The sequence below is a fragment of the Mustela nigripes genome, chromosome 7, assembly GCF_022355385.1.
Source record: "Mustela nigripes isolate SB6536 chromosome 7, MUSNIG.SB6536, whole genome shotgun sequence".
NCBI classification, from domain to species: domain Eukaryota; kingdom Metazoa; phylum Chordata; class Mammalia; order Carnivora; family Mustelidae; genus Mustela; species Mustela nigripes.
This window is the reverse complement of record NC_081563.1, coordinates 31,561,225-31,583,356: the sequence shown is the minus strand read 5'-3', so window position 1 is coordinate 31,583,356 and position 22,132 is coordinate 31,561,225. Positions and strand designations below refer to the sequence as shown.

Genomic DNA, 22,132 nt, shown 5'->3' with positions numbered 1-22,132 from the left:
ATATTGTATTTGTATTTAAATTTAACAATAGTATAGTATGATTATCTTCCTTTCAAAAGCCTCTGAGGTTTCAAACTGGTTTAGATGGTATTTTCAGAGTCTGTGGTATAACAAAAATGTAGATATTAATTAAATTCAGGGAAGCTGTTTAGAATAAATGTGTGTCAAAAAATCTCTCTAGTATAAATTTTTGATCATTTGTGTTAAATCCTTCAGAAGTACCTTCAATGAAAAGGCTATACCATTTCCAGCAATACAATTTTGTATTGAAAGGAGCTATTTAAAAAGACAGAGGGTAATAAAAAGACATACTTCTTTATTTTCAGAATACTAGTTTCAACAGATAAAAACCCCTATGATTCCAATACTAATTAAAATGGAATGCTATTCTTGCTTAAGTAAATAATAGAAAGCTTTCAAGTGAAACCCGATTCTTCACATCATGCTCCCAAAACCCCACAGAGTTCAGAATTGTTTCACTAATGTCCCTGTGTAATTAATCAACACACCTTATTCTGTACATAGCGGAATGAACTTTGATAGAATCCTCTGTCCCTTTTCTGTGTTACAAAAGGCATTCCTAATATTTTTAATTCTTTATTCTTAATCCCAAAGAGGCATATACATGTTGGATTTATCTGCCGTGTAAATAAAAAATCCTGTCACCTTTTCTTTAAGATTGCTCTCAAAATTAATTCCACTTCAAATTAATACATAAATATCGAACACTCTGTAGTCCCCAAACATTTCATTAGTTGACAACGTGCAAAGGCAGATTATGACATAATTTAAAAATTAAGCAAGAAAATAAATGAATATTTTATAAATTTTATAACTTTTAAATAGTTATTTCTTTAAATGAATATTTAAATTTCTTTAAATAAATGTCGGCATGGTTTGAATCTAAATTAGTAAGGATATATGGGATTTCTTCTTTTATGAAAATATTTCCCCTGTCAATGCCTTTCAAAGCACATAAAAGCACACACTTACCCCATGTTGCTTGCTGTGGTTATATCATCCTCAGATCAAGGCTTATCTGGATTCTAGATTAATTTAAAGGTTATATAAAAAAAAAAAAAAGCAGGAGAGGTTTGACTTCCCCGGAAACGAGATTGTCATATGCTAACTAGGCTTTTAAATGAGGAAAACTAGTGTCTCTTCTAATTATATAAGCTTCAGGTCAAATTCTAGCATCCACTAATCAACTGAACTGGATTTACTTTCAAGGAGTAAAAGAAAGCTGTTAAAAAGGAATGGGTTTTTATCCTAGAAAACTGGGAACTTGAGCATTAAAAAGTTATTTCTATATGAATACAAAGCTAAAGATTTTTAAAGCAAAGTATTTATCTTGTTACCTTAAGTACTTTTAAAGAAAAATATCAGGGAAAATTTAGTTTGCCATAAAACAGGTATTTTTCTATATTTTCCAGAAGTTTTGAAATTGCATTATATGTCCTTTCCTGAAAACATCCTCTCACTTTGTCTTAATTTGTATAAATTCCAGTAAATAGTATTTACTCCTAAAACATACCAATTAGTGCTAACCAACAAATCCAAAAGTGTCTAATTTTAAAAATTTATCTTTGAATAGTTAGAAATAGGGTATTTTGAAATTAAATATCTATGGTTATGGGAAACTAACGAAAATGCCATTTTTACTTATATTTTAAAAGACATTTCAATCCAGATTTATAGTAGTACAACAGAAATTTTTAAAAATTTAGCAATGACATATTGAGAAATACAAATTTCCACAAGATTTTGAATGAAGAAATAGGATATGGAAGTTACTGTTTATAGCATTTTTTGGTCATTTTCAGAAAAACAGTTTCAGCAAACACTCAGGTCTTTATTGTAATTTTTAATATGTACCTGTCATGTACTCTTTTGGTAATTTTTAAATTGTATTGTCTAGAAGGTAAAAAAAGCTTCCTTGACATGGAATACATGAGGACACATAGATCTACTTTTTGAAAAATTGTAATATAATTCACATAGCACAAAAATTGCCCTTTGTGAACAAGTCAATGGTTTTAATGTTCATGAGGTTGTGCGACCATCAGTACTAATTCTAGATTATTTCCGTCTCCCCCGAAAGAAACCCCGTGCCTCCCAGTTCCTTCCTCCCATGGCAACCACTCATCTACTCCCTATCTCTATGGATTTGCCTATTCTGGATATTTCACACAAAGGCCACACAATATGTGGCCTTTTGTGACTGGCTTCTTTCACTCAATATATTTTCAAAGTTCATTCATGTTGTAGCATGTGTCAGTATTTCATTCCTTTTTATGGCTGAAAATATTCCTTTATATGGATATATACCACATTTGGTTTATCCATTCATTGGCTAATAGACATTTGGGTTGTTTCTGATCTTGAGCTGTTATGAATAATGCTGCCATGAACATTCCTATACAGGTCAATTTATTTGGGGGACATAGTTAGGAATTGCTGGGTCATACTGTAACTGTATATCTAACATTTTGAAAAATTGTTCAATAGCAGCTGTACCATTTTATATTTCTACTAGAACTGTTGGCAGTTTCCAATTTCTCCCTATCATTGCCAAGCATTGTTATTGTCTGTCTGTTTCAATATAGCCATCTGAGTGATTGTGAAGTGCTGTCTTATTGTAGGTTTGATTTGCATTTTCCTAAAGAGTAATGATTTCATTTGCTTATTAGACATTTGCATATCTTCTTTAAAGACATGTCTATTCAAATCCTTTGCTCATTTTTAATTGGGTTGTATTTTTATTTATATGTATTTATATTTGAGTTCTTTATATACTCTGGAATCTAAATCTGTATCAGATAAATGATTGGTAAATATTTTCTCCCGTTCTGTAGATTCATTTCCTTGATAGCTTCCTTTAACACACAGATACGCTTTTTAAAAAAAAATTTTTTTATTTTTTTTTTTAACACACAGATATGCTTTTTAAAGAAGACAAAACTCAGTCACAGGATTGGAAGTTTACTTTGCCAAAATGTAGATAGTTCTGGGACACCTGGGTGGCTCAGTTGTTAAGCGTCTGCCTTCGGCTCAGGTCATGATCCTGGGGTCTGGGATCAAGCCCCGCATCAGGCTCCCTGCTTGGCAGAAAGCCTGCTTCTCCCTCTCCCACTCCCTCTGCTTGTGTTTTCCTCTTGCTGTGTCTCTGTCAAATAAATAAATAAAATCTTTAAAAAAAGATTTAGATAGTTCTGCTATGTTTATTAAAATGAATCACATAATTTATTTTATTTTTTAAAAAAAGATTTCTTTCTTTCCTTCTTTGAAAGAGAGAGTGTGTGCTGCATGCATGAGAGCAGGAGGAGAGGCAAAGGGAGAGAGAGAATCTTAAGCAGGCTCCACACCTAGAGCAGAACCAGATGCTGGACTCGATCTCATGACTCTGAGACCATGGCCTGAGCCAGTATCAAGAGCTGGACACTCAACTGACTGAGCCACCCAGGCGTTCCCATATAATTTATTTAAAGTAATTATAAGATGATGAAAATAAAGTTCAAAAAGGCATTGAGAGATGGTTTTATTGGCAAAATTATGATAGAGAGGTAGTATATGAAGTTTTAGGTGACTAAGTTTTCCTTATAACTAAAAAGTTCAGTTACCACATTAAAATTTTAATGCAAAATATACTACATGTGGAGCTTTAGTCTCAGGCCTGGAGCAGCAGTGAAATGAAAGTTACCACACCATTCTAGTCCCCGGATGTCAGTATACTGTCCTTCACCTTCCACCCTGCAATAGTGAAAAACAAATTTGTTCATTAACCAAGACCAAGAATTTACAGTCCAGGTATAAGATTGTCTAACATATTATATTCTACACCTGAAGAATTATATCTTTCCACTTTCAAACTTTGATTTAAAATTCAGAATCCTAAAAATAAAATAAAATAATAAAATAAAATTCAGTATCCTGCTTTTATAGTGTACCAAAAACCATTACTATTCCAAACAAACATTGCTATTATACAAATTTTGGTGTCTAGGATTTTAGGATCACACATACTAAGTTTACACAAAACCAAACAATCAGTTAAAAAATGAAAGTTCTTATTAGTTCATTCATTTAGTCAACAAATATTTATAGACCATCAACTATGTGTGAGGTGCTGTGTGAGCTATGTGGGGGGTTTTCTTGGACTCTTGGGAGTAGTGAAAATGTACTTCACATAAACAAACAGACCTTGTGCCAAGGGTTGGATTTTTTTCCCTTCATTAACATCAGTGGAAAAAATTTGTGTTATCAGCACAGACATGGGAGTCAAAAAAAGGTGAACGCTCTTCTGCCTTCCTCAAAATGTATTTATATCAACCACTTCCTAACAATTAGGTTGCATTTCCAATTCTGGAAATAAAGGGATATTTATAAATGAACATGAGCCTCTGGATGACATGGGATGGTTTTCAATGCAAAAATTAAGCTTTTAAAGGTATGAATTTGGAGCTCAGTGGGTTAAAGCCTCTGCCTTTGGCTTGGGTCTGATCCCAGGGTCCTGGGATCGAGCCCCACATAGGGCTCTCTGCTCAGTGGGAAGCTGGCTTCTCCCACTCTCTCTCTCTCTCTGCCTGCCTCTCTGCCTACTTGTGATCTCTGTCTGTCAAATAAATAAATAAAGTCTTTAAAAAAAAATAAAAGTATGCATTTGTTTCATTTCATTTTTATTTTTCCTTCAAGCATAAGCCCAGAAAGGATAACAGTGAGTACATTTCTACAGTTCAAAAACTAATTTTGCTTACATTTGAAAAATTAGGTTAGTAAAAATACACACATATATCAGGTCAAAATCCAATAAACAATTATGAAATTATCCCCCAAGGCTGCTTTTTAAAAAAATTATCAGGATAGGGGTGTCTGTGTGGCTCAGTTGGTTACGTATCCAACTCTTAATTTTGACTCATGGCCTCAAGAACGTGAGGTCAGGGTGCCTGGGTGGCTCAGTGGGTTAAGCCTCTGCCTTCAGCTCAGATCATGATCTCAGGGTCCTCGGATCGAGTCCCGCATCAGGCTCTCTACTTGGCAGGGAGCCTGCTTTCTCCTTTCTCTCTCTGCCTGCCTATCTACCTACTTGTGATCTCTCTCTGTCAAATAAATAAATAAAATCTTTAAAAAAAAAAAAAAAAAAAGAATGTGAGGTCAAGCCTGGCATTGGGCTCCATGCTGGGTGTGGAACCTGCTTAAGATTCTCTCTCTCCCTCTCTCCCTGCCCCTGTCTCTTTCTCTAAAATTGAGGGAAAAGAAGTTTATGAGGATATTTCAAGTGAAAGTAATTTTTGGCCTAAATTTTCTCAATAATTGTGACAAGCTTCCCATTTCCAAGCTGATAGCAAAACGTTCTATAGCAATAGGAGAGGTAAGAAGAAATAAATGAAAAGTCTAATCAATTATCAACAAGAATATTTTCTTTTGGAGGTTCATGATGGTCTTAGCTTCTCTTTATAACATTTTCCCTAAAAAATAACCAAACAATTCTTGTCTTTTCTTTTCTCTTTAACAGAGAGGGAGGGAGAGAGGTGGAGGAGGGGCAGAAGGAAAGAGAGAATCGTAAGCAGCTTCCATGCCCAGCTCAGAGCTCAATGCAGGGCTCAATCTCAGGACCCTGAGATCACGACCTGAGCTGAAATTAAGAGTCTGATGCTTAACCAACTAAGCTACCCAGGTGCCCCTAATCAAACAATTCTTAATAAATATATTATAAATATATTTTAATGAAATATATTACAAAAGAATATAATAGCATTGACTAAATAAAACATTTAAGCAAACATACCTGAAAAGAATCTTTTAGAATGACAATGACTTTTTATTTCAAGCTTACCTATTTTCATTGAAGTTTCCAGTATACTTTGCTCCATTTGGGAATGTATAAGTCCCCAATCCATGAAACATATTGTCTTTAAAGTGTCCTTCATACACTGCTCCTGAAAAATGCTCAAGTCTTCCAAAACCATTCATCTGTTTGTAACAAAGGAAATGACCTCGTAACTTTCAGTTTCCCTAGAATACTTAAAAAAATGTACATATATGTCTATCATCTACTTAGTTATTATTTAATCTATCGCTGTATCACCCTTTATCTCCACAAAAATAAGACAACATTTACCATTTCTCGTTGTCCTTCAAATGCATCTCTTTCTGAAGCCTGCTAAGTCTAATGTTCTTATGCTGGGGCATTTGAACATCTAGGGGGTCAGGGATGATGCTAATAGGGTCCTCAAGATATCTTGAATATATCAAAAATCTTAAAGGATAGCCAGTTTAGTTAGCACAGGAAACAGTACAAAGAAGTTGTTAGGAAGAAAAATTTGTATTCAGGCACACCTAGGTCCACACCTGGTTTCATCACTCACTGGAAAAGAAACCTAAGCCTGATTTCCCTCATTTGTAAAAGAGGAGCATGAGTGGTACCTACCTCGTGAGATGCTATGAGGGTTAGATGAGTAAATTATGCAATGTATTTAGTTTACTCAGTGAATAGGAGATGAGAAAGATGATAATAAGGTTGACAGGAGGCCTGGCTGGCTCGGCCAGAAGAGCATGCAACTCTTGATCTTAGGGAGGGGGTAGCTGCGGGGTGAGTTCGAGCCCCCAGCCACAAAGCAGAGATTACTTAAATCAATAAAACTTTTTAAAAAAATGACAAGGGGTGCCTGGGTGGCTCAGTGGGCTAAGCCTCTGCCTTCAGCTTGGGCCCTGATCTAAGGGCCCTGGGATCGAGTCCTACATCAGACTCCCTGCTCATTAAAAAAAAAAAAAAAAAAATCTTAAAAAAAAAATTACAAACCCTGTATGACTTTAATATCACTCCTATATTCATATCAGTTATTTTTATTGTATAGTCTACTCACATGTGTTTTTCGTTAATGGTGAAATGTCAGGAATCATTTAAGCAATAGGCTTACTTATCCACTATCAATATTACAACAACAATACCTTGTCATCTTTCCAGCTTCCTTTATAGACAATCCCATTAGGAGTGGTATGAGTACCTATTCCATTTCTCTCAAAGATTCCAGAAGATGTTCTTGTACAGTCACCATCTAAACAAGAGAGAAATATAATCCATTATGAATGGGAACCTTGTTTGACTAGGTAATAAAGTATTTATGTTCAGGACTAATCACAACTGCATCCCTGTGGGTCTCTTTGGCTCCCTTGCATTGAAACCAATGAGGCCAGAGTAAGGAGCTCCATGGACTTACAAGGTCTTGTTTCTGTTTTTAAGTTTATTTATTTATTTGTTTAAGTAATCTCTTCATCCAACATAGGGCTCGAACTCATGACCCCAAGATCAAGGGTTGTATGCTCTTCTGACTGAGCCAGACAGGTGTCCCTTAAGTCATGTAACCATTAAAAAACACACCCGACAGGAAGACCGACAGATCCCATACATGGGTTCCCAAGGCATACTATCTAGACTTAACATTACAGTTTAAATTTAAAATCTGGGAGCACCTGGGTGGCTCAGTTGGTTAAGCAGCTGCCTTCAGCTCAGGTCCTGATCCCAGGATCCTGGAATCAAGCCCCACATCAGGCTCCCTGCTCAGTGAAGAGCCTGCTTCTCCCTCTCCCTCTGCCTGCCGCTCTGCCTACTTGTGCTCTATAGCTCTGTCAAATAAATAAATAAATTTTTTAAAAATAAAGAAAGAAATATAAAATCTGTCCATCTATTAGTATTTCTGTGTCATTTTGTTTAATGGAGTTAATATCCCAATACTAGTTTTACAAAATTTACACTCTAATTTTTTTACTGTTAAGCTATTTAATTTTAGTCTAGATATAAAAAGTAATTGAAATGTATGCTTACCATACTTGTCTCCATTTGGAAATATAAAGTTTATCTTATACACTTCAGCAGCTGTTTTAAAAGATTTAAGAAAAGTCAGATAAACTTAAATATTTTTATGGGAGAAGACCCTGTAACAAATGTGCTTTAAGAGCCAACCAAACTGGGGCGCCTGGGTAGCTCAGTGGATTAAAGCCTCTGCCTTTGGCTCAGGTCATGGTCTCAGGGTCCTGGGATCGAGCCCCGCATCGAGCCCCGCATCGAGCCCCACATCGAGCCCCACATCGAGCCCCACATCGAGCCCCGCATCGAGCCCCGCATCGGGCTCTCTGCTCAGCAAGGAGTCTGCTTCCTCCGCACCCACCCACCTGCCTCTCTGTCTACTTGTGATCTCTCTCTGTCAAATAAATAAAATGGGTAAAATCTTTAAAAAAAAAAAAAGAGCCAACCAAACTGACTCACTTCATATGATCACAAGCATATCATGATTACTTGGCATTCCCATTTTCTAGTGTAGGGCCCTGGGGAAATGAATAACTTTGTCTAGATAATCTATTTTTATTTATTTGTTTATTATAATAACTTTATAAATATATATATTCACATACCACAAAACTTACCCTTTAAAAGTATACAATTCAATGGTTTAGCATATTCAGATGTATGCAACTATCACCAGAATCTAATTTTATAATGTTAGCAGTTAGTCTTCATTCCCCTGGTTTCGACTCCCACGTCTTCTTTACTCCCACCCACCTCACCCCAGCCCCAGCCCCAGCCCCTGGCAACCCCTAATCTACTTTCTGTCTCTATGGATTTGTCTATTCTGGCCATTTCATATAAATGAGTCACACAGTAAATGGTCCTTTATGATTGGCTTCATTTACTCAGCATAATGTTCTTAGGGGTTCATCCATGTTGTAACAAGTAGCCATGCTTTTTGCCACCAAATAATAATCCCCTATACAGAAATAACAGTTTGTTTATCCATTCATCAATTGGTGGACAGCTGGGTTGTCTCCAGTTTGGGCTGTTATGAAAACGTTGCTATGGACATTCACGTGCCAGTTTTTGTGTGGTTATATGTTTTTCTCTCTCTTGGGTAGCCTATATGACCTATTGATGCCCTTAAAGAGGTAAAGTGGAGTGAGGAATTGGCAAAAGGAGGGAATATAAAATAAAGATAGTAAATGATAGTAGGGAGATGTAGGGGTGAGGTCGTCTAAACAGAATGCGATTAGAATGGAGACCAGGTCAAAAGAAAGCATTGAGGGGAATCTATGCCTCAAAGCCCTGGGACATTTAGTGGACTAAATCACTAGATATTATTTTTTTCCAATACCAAAGAAAAACATATGTAGAGAGAAGATAAGTAAATTCTAACTTCTGGGACAACAGAGTCTACCAGAATATTACTCAAAGTGTGGCTCATGCCTCAGAATTACTTGGGATGCTTGCAAGTTCCTATACTACTGAATCAGAATCTCTATGGGTGGGGCAAGAGAACTGACATTTTTACTTAAAAATTAATTTAGGTGTCAGGGGCACCTGGGTGGCTCAGTGGGTTAAAGCCTCTGCCTTCGGCTCAGGTCATGATCCTAGGGTCCTGGGATGGAGCCCCACATTGGGCTCTGTGCTCAGACGGGAGCCTGCTTCCTCCTGCCTCTCTTCCTACTTGTGACCTCTCTCTCTGTCAAATGAAAAAAAAATAAAAAAAATTTTAAAAATTAAAAAAAATTAATTTAGGTGTCAATCGAGAAAGACTGGAGGCTCATCCCCTTTGAGGAAATATAACACAATAGGTAGAAGACTTTAAAATACTATAACATCCTCAGAGAGAAAGGGAGAGTGTAGTATCCTTGAGACCGAAATAGGTGGTTATGAAAAAGAACCAATTAGCAATCTAGGAGATGAATAACATTAATTGGTGTAATGACTGAATAGCAGAATGGATACAGCTGAAAAGTAAATTGGTGAACTGTAATACAAAGTTGCAAATTTTTCCCAGAAAAAAGCACACACAAAAAGAGACAGGATCACTTGAGCAAAGCCTTTCTTATCTCCCCTATCCACCCAGACTCCTCTAGGAGTCTCCAGAGCGCCCCGGGCAGATCCCTACTATTGTACTTAGAACCCTGTTAAAATAACGCTTTGGTGCTGGAATCTCCAAGTCTAGGTCAAGGATCAGGGATTAGTCAAATGTTTTTTTTGTTTTTGTTTTTGTTTTTGTTTTTTTTCCTCACTCTACCGTCCAGCATAGTACTCAGTTGTAGGTGCTTAGTACTTGTAGGTAGGAACTGAACGTCTAGTGAACGAATGGCACAATATTTAAATGCATATTAAGCACGGCACATAAATTGATCATACAAAAAAAAAAAATGTTTTCAAATGTCCTTAAATGGTTCCACATTTGAAACTTTGTAATGTTAGAGCGAGAGGGAATGTAAGACATGGAGACCATCTGGCACCATAGAGGAAACTGAAATCCGGAGAGGATGTTATTTGCCTAAGATGTCACAACAGCAAATCGACGGCCGAAACACAGAATCCAGGTGTTCTGATTCCCAGGCCAGGGGTGGGGGTGGGGGGTTCTCCGAGTCCCCACGTCATCCCCGGTGTAGACGATTAGGAAATAAGTCACAGCCACACAGGCGCTACCAGTGGTCACGCTCTGGCTTAATGCGAGTTCTACTTAGAGGTGACCTTCCCGGCTCGGGGCATTGGGAGGAGGGGCACTCACTTGACAGAGGTGTGCCGCAAATATTTTCTTGACTCTGCGGTTCCTCCTGGGCCGCCAGTTCTGTGGCATTGAGGGCAAGGAGCGCTAACTCCGCGCCGAGCGCGACTCGGTCGCCGGGGCGACGAGGCACCTCTCACCCGGAAGCGAATATGCGAGGGGCCGACGCTGAGCCAATCAGAAGGCAGCGGGTTGTGCTGCCGCAGCTGGGCCGCCGCGGAGCCGCTCCAGGTGAGATCGCGGTGGGTGCCGACTCCCCGGCGGGACCCCTTCGGCCCCGGGTGCTTCCTCCAGACAGCCGCCCCGGGAAGCGGCGCTGCGAACCCGCCACGGCCTCCCCCTTCCGCGGACAAGGGATGTGTGCGTGTGTGCGTGGTCCGCGCGCCGCCCTGGTTGTCAGTGTGCGGACCCTGCTACCGCCTCCCTCCCCGGGGGCGGTCAGGGTCTGAGGAGCATCCGGCCGGAGGGGCGGCGTGGGGGGGGATCCAGGCAGGCTGGCTGGGGCGGGTGAGTCTGGGCTAGCAGGATCCCGGGTTGTCCGTACCCGGGCTGGAGGCGAGGGAGCTGATTCCAGCTACGAGAGGGGTTAAGGGTTGCATTGAAGAGGCTCGGGTTTCCTTTCCTGTCTCTTGGCGGCGTCTGGAACTGAGTATATGCTGGAAGAAAGGTACCAGGTGTGGGTATCTGCGTGGAGCTGGATGTATGGGGTCAGTCAGAGGTTTGCCTGGGAAGGGAGGGTGTGTGATCAGGTTTCAGTGCCCTGTTTGGTGATTCTGTTCCTGGGGGCCTGTTCTGGGTGTGAAATAAAGGATCCTCTTCGAGCCAAACTTAGGTCCCTGTGTCCACGGTGAAGAAAAATAGTTGGAATCTTCCCAGGCTAAGTGGAATAGAATAGAGACATTTAATCCATGTCGATCATACAACCTGATTCTCATTCCCTTGAAGACATCTGGGGTGAGTCGTATTGGTACCGCAGTCTTCCTTCAACATTTTGAGAGCAGATCTTACATCCGGTTGTAAAGTTGACATTTTCTGGGTTGGTGTGAGACAAGTTGTTGCTCGTTTGTTTAGGCAAGCTAGCTGGGGAGTGGCCTGGTTGCCACTCTTTAAAAATCAAAGCACATCTTCTTGCTTTTTTCCTAGTGTATTTTACTTACACAAACTTACCTAGACTGGGTGTTTTTTGAGCTGAATCTGATTTGTATATCCTTTATCTTTTTCTGAATTCTAGAAGTAATAGATAATTACTGATGCACAACTTTACAGAATTTCAGTTTGCCTGATTGTTTTCGTCTCCTGCTAAGCTTTTAATGACCCTAAGTTTTTGTGAGTATAAGTACCACTGTTTTTGCAGAAGAATTTGAGGTAGTTGGGCTTCTTATGATACTCTCTTATCTAAGAGATCTGGAGTCGGGAAACTTGCAATGAAGGGATTTGAAATTTGTGTTGGAAATGTGTATTAATCATTTTTTAATTTCCAGTATTTTATTCTGTTTTGACACATGGGGACCAACCTGGCCAGGAAGAAGCTGCCCTTCCTAGGGATAGCTAATTCACCCTGACCTGTGAACACACCTTTCATATGCAGACCAACCCCCCACCACCTACCTCCTTTATCATAATTTTTACACCCCAGGCCAATTCCTCCCTCCCCCTAAATCAACCCAGGGCCAGGTCACAGGCAACTAAGCACAGCCGCTCTGCCCCAAAGCCTGCTGGGATTATTTTAACTGGCCAGTCCTAAACTGTTTACTCTGCCCTGCCTTTCCTGCGAAAACCCTAAGAAAGGCTGTGGCTTTTGCCTTCCCCTGGCTCCTTTGTGCCTCCTGACTGACACCGGTGCTTCTTCCTATGGACCTGGCCTGCCGTGGCACGGCACACCCCTCTCCTTTCTGGCCAAATGTGAATAACATTAAACTTTTCTTTTGGTGGCATTGATCTCTCCTTGTTGTCCCCTTTATAAATTAAGACCCAGGCCCAAATCGAAGGAAGTCTTGTTTATCACTAAACTTTGAATTGAGGAATTGAAGATACAAGGTACATGTGTGTGGTGAGGAGGAGGAGATACGGTAGGAAGAATTTGGCTTTGGTGTCAGACAGATTGCTTCAAACCCTGGCTCCAGACTTTGCTTCTGTACATTAGGTGCCATTAGACATGTCATATAATTATCTGTGTTCTAGACTCCTTTTCTATAAAATGTAAAAATTGATCTTTACCGTACTAGATTTTTAGAGGTTTAAATGAAATAATCTTACCTTTCCCCTTAATGCAGACTTGTTTGTTCAACTACCTTCAGTATGTCTCCATGTGAGTATCTAATTGGCATCTCAAATGTAACAGATCCAATGAACTTGTGACACCCTCCCCGATTTTTTCCTCCCCAGTATTTCAGTTCTGAGCACATGACACCACTATGTAGGCTAAAAAATCTCACAGTAATTGTAGACATTTCTTTCTCATACTTTTCATCTCATTCATCTACATTTAAAATACATGCAGAATCTGTGACCACTTTTCAACTCTACTGCTCCCATCCTAGTCCAACGCACTATTTTTTCTGTATTTGCTTTGCCTGAACAACTGCAGTAATTTCCTAGTTGGTATCTCAAAAACTAATGACACATTTATGAGGTTAATAGGCATGTAATGGGACCATGATACTACTAATGATACTAAAATGAAAAGCAATTCATTTATACAAAGCATTCCTGTATGGTACAGTATGAAATGGAATCACAGAATCTCTGTACATACATGAATCACCAAAAGAAATAAGCTCACTTTAAGATTCATTCTTTTGTTTGGAGCAGAGGTGGCCAAGTTGTGATGTATAACAAAAATATTGTGTATAAAATCTTTAAAGTCAAGTATTAGACTAAATTGGCAATAACTGCAACTTAAGAACCAAACCCAACCAGATCTTTGCTGTGGCAATGCAACGTTAACTTTGTGGCCTGCCCACTTTATTGAGGTAACAACCCCTTCTCTCTTGCCTCTCCTCACAGTGCTCCCCTCTGTCTCCAGCTTTTTCTTGGCCTTCTCTGCTCTCTGACCTCATCTGCTCTCCTCACTTCAGTACGGACCCATCAAACTTCTTACTGTTTGTCCAGCTCAGTGCATTGAAGATGTTCTGGACCTGGCACCTTCCCCTCGGAATATTCTTTTCACAAATATTTCATGGCTCTTTCTCTGTTTGTTCAGGTTGCCTGCTCAAACATGATCTCACAGAGGCCTTACCTGACTACTGTCTTTAAAATAACAGTTTTGGGATTTTTCTTTTTCTGTACAGCATTTAACTGGCATTATCTGTTTATTTATTTATGTCTTACCCTTTGGAAGGTAAGCTTCATGAGGAAATTTTGTCTTCTTTTTTGTTATATCAGTTGTTGGCTCGTGTATTTTGGTGCTCTGTTATTAGGTGCATATATATTTATCATTGTTATATCTTTCTGATAGATCAGCCCCTTTATCATTATGAAATGTCCTTCTTTATTTCTAGTAACATTTTTTTTGCTTTAAAGTCTATTTTGTCTGATATTAGCACAGTCACTCCAGCTTTCTTGTGGTTGCTGTTTGCATAATTTATCTTTTACCATCTGTTTCCTTTCATTTATTTGTGTCTTTGAATTTAAAATGATAAATAAATAGCATATAGTTGAATCATTTTTTAAACTGAGGTATAATTGACATATAACATTAGTTTCAGTTATATAACATAATGATGTCATTTGTATATATTGTGAAATGATCACCACAGTAAGTCTAGTAGTTAGCATCCACCACCTTACATAGTTACAAAAAATTTTTTTTTTCTTATGATGAGGATTTTACAATTTACTCTCTTAGCAGCTATCAAGTATGCAATAGAGTATTATTTACTGTAGTCCCTATGCTGTACATTATATCTCCGTAATGTATTTATTTTATATCTGGAAGTTTGTACCTGTTGACCCCTTTACCCATTTTACCCAGCCTCTACCCACCACCTCTGGTGACCACCAATCTGTTCTTTTTATCTGTGAGCTTGGTTGTTTTTGTTTTTAAATTCCACATTTGAGTGAGATCATACGTATTTGTCTTTCTCTTTCTGACTAATTTCACTTTAACAAAATGCCTTCAGTGTCCCATCCTTGTTGTCACAAATGACAATATTTCATTCTAAGATTTTGTTTATTTATTTGAGAGAGAGGCAGTGAAAGAGAGCATGAGAGGCAAGAAGGTCAGAGGGAGAAGCAGACTCCTCGTGGAGCCGTGATCCCCATGCGGGATTCGATCCCAGAACTCTGGGATCCGTCCTGAGCCGAAGGCAGTTGCTTAACCAACTGAACCACTCAGGAACCCTCTATTTTGAATTTTTTGACGAATCTCCGTACTGTTTTCCATAGTAGCTATGCCAGTTTACATTCCTACCAACAGTGCACAAGAGTTCCCTTTTCTCCATATCCTTGCTAACACTTGTTATTTCTTGTCTTTTTGATAATAGCCATTCGCACAGGTGTGAGGTGGTATTTCCTTGTGGTTTTGGTTTGTATTTCTCTGATAATTAGTAATGTTGAGCATCTTTTCATGTACCTGTTGGCCATCTATATGTTCTCTTTGGAAAAATGTGTATTCAGATCATCTGCTAGTTTTTTAATTGAATCATTTGGGGTTTTCTGCTGTTGAATTGTATGAGCTCTTTATATATTTTAGATAGTAATCTCTTATCAGATACATGATTTGCAAATACTTTCTCCATTCAGTAGGTTGCCTTTTCATTTTGTTGATGTTTCCCTTTGCTTGCAGAAACTTTTTAGCTTGGTGTAGTCCCACATTTTCATTTTTGCTTTTGTTGCCTTTGATTTTGGAGTCAAAAAGTCATCACCAACACTGATATCAAAGAGTTTACTGCCTATATTTTCATCTAGGAGTTGTTTGGCTTCAAGTCTTACATTCAAGTCTTTAATCCATTTCGAGTTCATTTTTTGTGTGTGGTGTAAAATAATAGTCTAATTTCATTCTTTTGCATGTGGCTGTCCAGTTTTCCCAACACGATTTATTGACCTCTTTCCTCATTGTTTATTCTTGGCCTCTTTATTGTGAATTAATTGACCATATATGTATGAATTTGTTTCTGGGATCTCTATTCTGTTCCATTCATCTGTGTGTCTGTTTTTATGCTAATAGTATACTGTTTTATTACCACAGCTTTATAATATAGTTTAAAATCAGGGATTATGATGCCTCCAGCTTAGTTCTTCTTTCTCAAGATTGCTTTGGCTATTCAGGGTCTTTGTGGCTCTGTGCAAATTTTAGGATTATTTATTCTAGTTCTGCAAAAAATGCTATTGGGATTTTGATAGAGGTTACATTGAATCTGAAGATTACTTTGGGTAGTATGGACATTCTAATAATTGTCAATTTTTCCAATCGATAAGCACAGACTATCCTTCCATTTATTTGTATCTTCTTTGATTTCTTTCATCAATGTCTTCTAGTTTCCAGTGCACAGTTCTTTCGCCTCCTTGGTTAAATTTATTCCTAGGTACTTTCTTATTTTTAATGTAGCTTATTACTTCTTGAGTTAAAAAACTATTTTCTTATAGGAATATGCAAGTCTAAGAGAATATCTTAAAGCTAGCTTTGGGGACGCCTGGGTGCCTCAGTGAGTTAAACGTCGCTTTCTGCTTAGGTCATGATCTCAGGGTCCTGGGACTGAGTCCCATATCAGGCTTCTTGTTCAGTGGAGAGCCTCCTTCTCCCTCTGTCTCTGCCCCTCCCCCTGCTTGTGCTCCCTCTCTCTGACAAATAAATAAAATCTTTAAAAAAAAATAAAATTAAGTGAAATAAATAAATAGCTTTGGCTATATTTTATAATTTTAATGTATCATTTTCATTTTTGCTTTCTTTTTTGTCTATGTCTGTTTTGCTTTATATATTTAGGTGTTTTGGTGTTGGGTGCATATTTACAATTGTTGGAACCTCTTGATTTAATCCCCTTATCATTATGTAATGACCATCTTTGTCCCTTGTTAGTTTTTGCCTTAAAGTACATTTTGCCCAATAAAAGTATAGTTGTCCCTGCTTTCTTTTGGTTTCCATCTGCATGGAATAGCTTTTTCCATCCCTTCACTTTCAGTTGGTGTCCCTAAAGCCAAAGCACTTCTGTTGTAGGTAGCATATGGTTGGGTCTTATTTTTTCATCTCTTCGGCCATTTTGTGTCTTTTGCTTGGAGAAATTAACCTCTTTACATGTAAGGTAATTACCAATAGGTAAGGGCTTAAAACTGACATTTTGCTAATCGTTTCTTAGGTGTTTTATAAATCCTTTTTCTCTCCTGCTGTCTTTGTGAGTTGATGGTTTTCTCTAGCGGTATGCTTTGATTCCTTTCTCTTTTGTATACGTACTGTAGATTTTTGCTTTGTAGTTTCCATGAGGCTTACATAAAGCATCTTATAGTTATAATATTCTATTTTAAGCTGGTTAACAACTTAACTTCATTTGCATGCAAAAGCTTTATACTTTCATTCTACCCAGGCAAAATCTCTGAACAAGGACTGTATCTCTGGAAGCATATATGTAAATTAAAATTTTGTTTATCAAATCACATATTAAATACATGAAGAACATCTCTTTTCAACTAGAGTTTTTTAAGCCATATACCAAATCTAACCAAATCAGGATCTAGGACTGGGGCTTAAGCATGTGTGTTTTGAAACTTCTGCAGGTATTTCTGATACATATTCCTGGTTAAGAAATCTGTGTCGGAGAAACTCAATAAATATTAATCCCCAGAGGGATGTGCTTGTAAAGCTTTTGTTTAAACAATTTATCTATGCTTCCCCTAGACTGACCCTTTTCAAAAACATGCATTTCCTTATTTCTTTGTAATGGGTTCTCTCCATAACTGTGACAAAGGATTGTCATACTTGTCTAGTTTTATGATGTGTGTATTAATTTCTCTCTTGCAGGTGAAAATGAGTTCTTCAGTAAGAAGAAAAGGCAAGCCAGGCAAAGGAGGTGGGAAAGGGTCGTCTAGAGGAGCCAGAGGAGGCAGGAGTCACACCAATAAATCGCACGGGGGCGGCGGCGGCGGTGGTGGTGGCGGCGGTGGTGGTGGCAGCGCTGGCAGTCGGAAGGCCTCAAGTAGAATTTGGGATGATGGCGATGACTTTTGTATCTTCAGTGAATCAAGGCGCTCATCCAGGTCATTATGCTTTTTTAATATTTAAGTATAGAAATAGTATCAGTTTCTGACCTGTGGGACAGCGGAGAGCTAAGAGGAAGGGGGGAAAATGCCAAGTAATTCTGGTCAAGTGAATTGTAGCTCTTGTTTTAAAACCTTGCAGTCTCCCACCTAACTTAACCATCAGGTGGCTTTTTGGGGGAGCCTCTAGAAAAGGTTACACCTAATGGCTTTTTTTGGAAGGTCGAAATCTGAGGTTAACTTCAACTTTCATGCCACTGTGAATCAAATATAATGCTGTTGCTGTAACTCATGTTACCAGAAAACTAAGTATTGGAAATGGCAAAAGTAAAAATTATTTTGACTATTTTACACATTGTAGTTTGAAAGCCCCCAAATGCTACTTGTTGGTCCTCTCTGTCTGTCTCTTTAGTTGATGAATTATTTCTTTTCCAGACATATCAGCCAAATCTTCACTCGTGCTTCATGTGATGACCCGTGAGAGAGTCATATCCAGGCTTCTTTCATCTTCAGCTTTCAAATATGAATAGATTCTGATAATTCTAATGAATATTTAGTAAAAGTATAGGTTTTATTGCTGCAGCTTATATAGCATAGATAGAGAATTCTCACTGTCTGCAAGCTGTCCACGGAATTTTTGGAGATGGAAAGGTTTCTTTAAAGCTACATGCACATATACTCTCTCTCTCTTTTGTGAAGTAACTCCCAACTAAATATTAATTAGAAAGGATTATAGGTGTGTGCTAGAGCTTAACTGCATCAAACATGCTTTTAACTTAAATGAATACAATTATAGGTGTGTGCTAGAGCTTAACTGCATCAAACATGCTTTTAACTTAAATGAATACAAGAACTATCTGCACTCAGAAAAAGAAAAAAGAAAAACAGATAGCATTTAAATAGTTTAAACTTGCCACTGAATGAATCTGGGCCCCACAGTGAGCAAGACATGGAAGAAGTACAGTTCCCTCGATTAGTCTCAGTTTCCAGGTGCTTTTTGTAGTTGCAGCCACTTGATGCACTGGGTGTGTGATTTTAGGGCTTAAATACATATTTTTATACATAGTCTCTAATATAACCAAGAACTTCATCTAATATTCAACCAGAGAGTCTACAAATTATTTTTGTTCTAAAAGAAAAATGATCATTTTGGACATACTGAGAGCTAATATATCATTCTCAAACTTGACCCTTTTTTAAAAGGAATCTAGGAAATTTCTAGAGGAGTTTTAAGGTATATTTTCACTTTACCTGCTGACTTAAGAGCCTAACTTCTGAGTTAGATGCAGCTCCTGTCTTTTTGAAAACATAAACATTGTAACTGGGAGTTCTTATAGCCTTGGGCATCCATTCATGCTGCAAGTATGTACTGAGCGCCTACTATGCACCGCATACTGTGTTAGGGACTAGAATTAGAGCAATGAATAAGAGAGTGTTCTTGTCTTCATAGAAGCAAGTTTGAGGTATAAGGACCATAAATGATATATAATATGCCAGGTAGAAAGTACCCTGGAGAAAAATGAAGATAAAAGAGGTTGAAAATACCAAAATAAACTGCTGTTATTTTTAAATGGTTGCTGTTTTATGTAGAGTGATCAGGGAAGGCTTCTCTAATAACATGTCCTTTAAGCAGGGACGAGAAGGAGAACATTCAAGGCAGCGGGAACACCGCGTACAAAGCCCCTCAACCAGAGTGTGCTTGGAAGGTTTAAGAAGTGGCAGGGAGGCGTGTGGCCAGAGTGGATGGGTAAGAAGGAGAGTAACAGGCAGTTAGATCCAAGAGGCTAATGCTGTGTAGGACCTTAGTGTCCTTTGTAAGGACTTTGGCTTTTGCTTTGAGAAAGATAGGAGGCCATTGCTGGCCTTGAGGCAAAGGTGTGTGACATCAGTCCCTCCTGCCAGAGTTGCTACTATTCATTGTATGCCTTTATGTGAATTGTATGCCTTTCTTTGGGCGGTTTTAGCACCAGAAGGGTGGCTTGTACACTAACATAGGCTGGATCTGAACACTTGCTGTCCCATCCTCCCTCATCCTCCTCCTATCCCCACCAGGAGCCTTTGCACAGTGTTCAGTCCGCACAACTATACTCAGTAGAGTATAAAGTAGCCTGACTCAGTGTTCTGTGTGTACTGGCAATTTACATCTAAACCTTGAGTTCAGAGGAAAAATCTGAGCTAGAGAAGTTAATGTATGAGTCCTCTAAATGACTGCAGCTTAAAACTGTGAGATTGGGTGAGATGGACTATATAGATAGAGAAGAGGTCCGAACTTGGAGGCCTGGGCTACTCTAGGCTTTATAGCTGAGAGAGATTAGGAGAATCTGTCAAAGGGGAGAGAGCAGTTGCCAGAGGAGTAGGAGGAAAACTAGGAGAGTTTCGTTTCTGGAATCAGGAAATAAAGCTGCTCTGAAAGGGATTATCCAGTTGGATATGATGGGATCCATGAAGGGTATGCTTGTCGTGAAGGAGTGCTTGTGAGAGCTCACGAGAGATGTGCACTCACAGCTGGCCTCTGGATTTGGCGGTGTGGGTAGCATAGGTAACCTTTATTTCTTTAGTTGCACAGCCATTGCCTTACATAATTATGGTTTCTTTGTTTATTTTTGGTGTGAATTTTTTCTTTATTCAAGTCTAATGAATATACAGTCTTTTAGTAGTTTCAGTCACACAGAATAATTGTTCGACAATTCTGTATGTTACTCAGTGCTCATGAAGATCAGTGCCCTCTGCATCCCCATCACCTGTTCACCCATCCCCGGGCACCCTCCTCCCCTCTGGCAGCCACCAGTTGGTTCCATGTATTTAAGAGTCTGCTTCTCTGCTTGTCTCTTTTTGTTTTCCTTTGTTCATTTTTTTGTTGTTGTTGTTTCTTAAATTTTGCATACGAGCGAACTTCTAAGAACTATCTCACCAAATTCAAATATATAAAACATCATATTTAACTATGGTCACTGTGTTGTACACTACATCTCCAGAACACACTTGTCTTATTACAAAGTTTGTCCCCTTCTATTTCCTTTACCCATTTGCTCTCCCTCTGCCCCATAGGAATGATCACTTCCCCTAAGCAGGCCTAGAAGATGCAACATTTTCTTCATTCCCACAAAAGTGCTATGTAATCTAGTTATGACCCTAAGACTGCTGGAGAGCACATGTGAAGGCCGCCAGGAGTTTCTTGAACCAATGGAATGGGCTGGAAATTTTTATATCGTGTTTATTCATTTGAATTCAGGATTATTGGAGGCCCCTGTTTTATTGAGGACTGCAGTTATGCAGGCCACCAGGGTAAGATTAACTAAGAAAATTGTCTTAGACATGGAAAGGCTTATAATCCAGATGTCCCTCACCTGCCATTTCCTAAGAATCAGGTAATTTCAGTTTTTCATTGGTATCTCCCTTTTCTGTGAATCCCAAGCCAGATCTTACACTGTTTCTGTAGGTGGCATGACAGTTATATGCCTAGCAGAAAATGAGCTGACAGGATCTCTTCTCTGTGGTGCCATTGTGGTCTTACCTCACAGCTTTACTCCAAGGCCTCAGCTGGTGAATGTCTGCACCTTAGCTTCAGTAACAGTAGTGTTCAAGACTCTTGATGGGTGGTAGGATGAGGCACGATTTTCTTAGTGTAGTGTTTGATTTTTCTCCTTGTAATTTTGGTTTTAGGCCTCACTGAGTTATATATCTAGAGCATAGGTCTTGACAAGAGCTGTTTGATATAGTCGGTGAGGAGAAGCCCTGATTGTAGTGTGTGTCAGAGAGAAAAGGAAGGAAAATGGAGACAAAAACAATGATTTAGATAACCCCTCTGAGGAGTTTTACAGTAAAGGGCAGAGGAGGGAGAAGAGATAAGGCAATAGTTTGAGGGGGAGAATTTGGTTTGGTTTTTTTAAGATGTTAGAATTACAGAGGATGTGTGTGTGCTGATGGGACTGCTCCAAGAGGAATAAAGAACTGACAATGTAGAGGGAAATACAAGTGCTGGAATTCTTTCCTTGAGGAGACTGGAGAGATTGGGATACAGTGTACAAACAGAGGGATTGACTTTAGGATCACAGTGGGCATGGAGCCTACTTTAAAAGAAAGAAAAGAATGTTAGAAGAAATGATAGACTTGGGGCAACATTTCTTTTCAGAAACTATGACTAAGTGGCTAAAACCATAATCGATTATATTTTCTCCTTTGCTATCCAGTGTTGCAAGTTTAAATGTGTGGTTCTTTTCAAAGTCTTAATATTGTGAATTGAGATTTTAAACATAAAAAGATTCTTCCATTTCCTAGATTTGTGAAAATTCATAATGAAACATGCCCAACGAAAAAAAGAAATTTAGTGAATAATGTTAAACTTTAGAATTTATTATTGTTTTAAATATTTAAAAGAGTCCCTAAAACAATCTAAAATCTAACAA

The 22,132-nt window shown here is 38.6% G+C and overlaps 3 protein-coding genes across 19 annotated transcripts in view; 1 reads left to right on the top strand and 2 right to left on the bottom strand.

The window, feature by feature from the left end:
* Positions 1–1,126, bottom strand: part of ARHGEF33 (Rho guanine nucleotide exchange factor 33) — a 121,670-nt gene extending 120,544 nt beyond the window's left edge. For 8 of the 15 annotated variants that reach the window (XM_059405500.1, XM_059405503.1, XM_059405506.1 and 5 more), the window contains exon 1: positions 994–1,125. The gene's annotated coding sequence lies outside the window, so the exon portion shown is untranslated. Of the gene's footprint in view, positions 1–993 lie in introns of all 15 variants that reach the window. The other 7 variants (XR_009405289.1, XM_059405497.1, XM_059405494.1 and 4 more) reach the window with 2 other exon arrangements.
* A 1,766-nt stretch (positions 1,127–2,892) lies between these two features.
* Positions 2,893–11,137, bottom strand: MORN2 (MORN repeat containing 2). Its single transcript, XM_059407622.1, has 6 exons — positions 11,083–11,137; positions 10,542–10,673; positions 7,823–7,873; positions 6,949–7,055; positions 5,834–5,970; positions 2,893–3,750 (listed from the first exon to the last, which is right to left on the bottom strand). The coding sequence occupies exons 1-6, from the start codon at positions 11,135–11,137 to the stop codon at positions 3,648–3,650; spliced, it is 585 nt and encodes a 194-aa protein (XP_059263605.1). The 3' UTR covers positions 2,893–3,647.
* Positions 10,658–22,132, top strand: part of DHX57 (DExH-box helicase 57) — a 54,561-nt gene continuing 43,086 nt past the window's right edge. Inside the window, exons 1-2 of one of the 3 annotated variants that reach the window (XM_059405486.1) lie at positions 10,658–10,769; positions 17,491–17,726. In XM_059405486.1, coding sequence (XP_059261469.1) covers positions 17,497–17,726 — 230 coding nt within the window. In that variant the 5' untranslated portion in view covers positions 10,658–10,769; positions 17,491–17,496. The other 2 variants (XM_059405488.1, XM_059405485.1) reach the window with 2 other exon arrangements.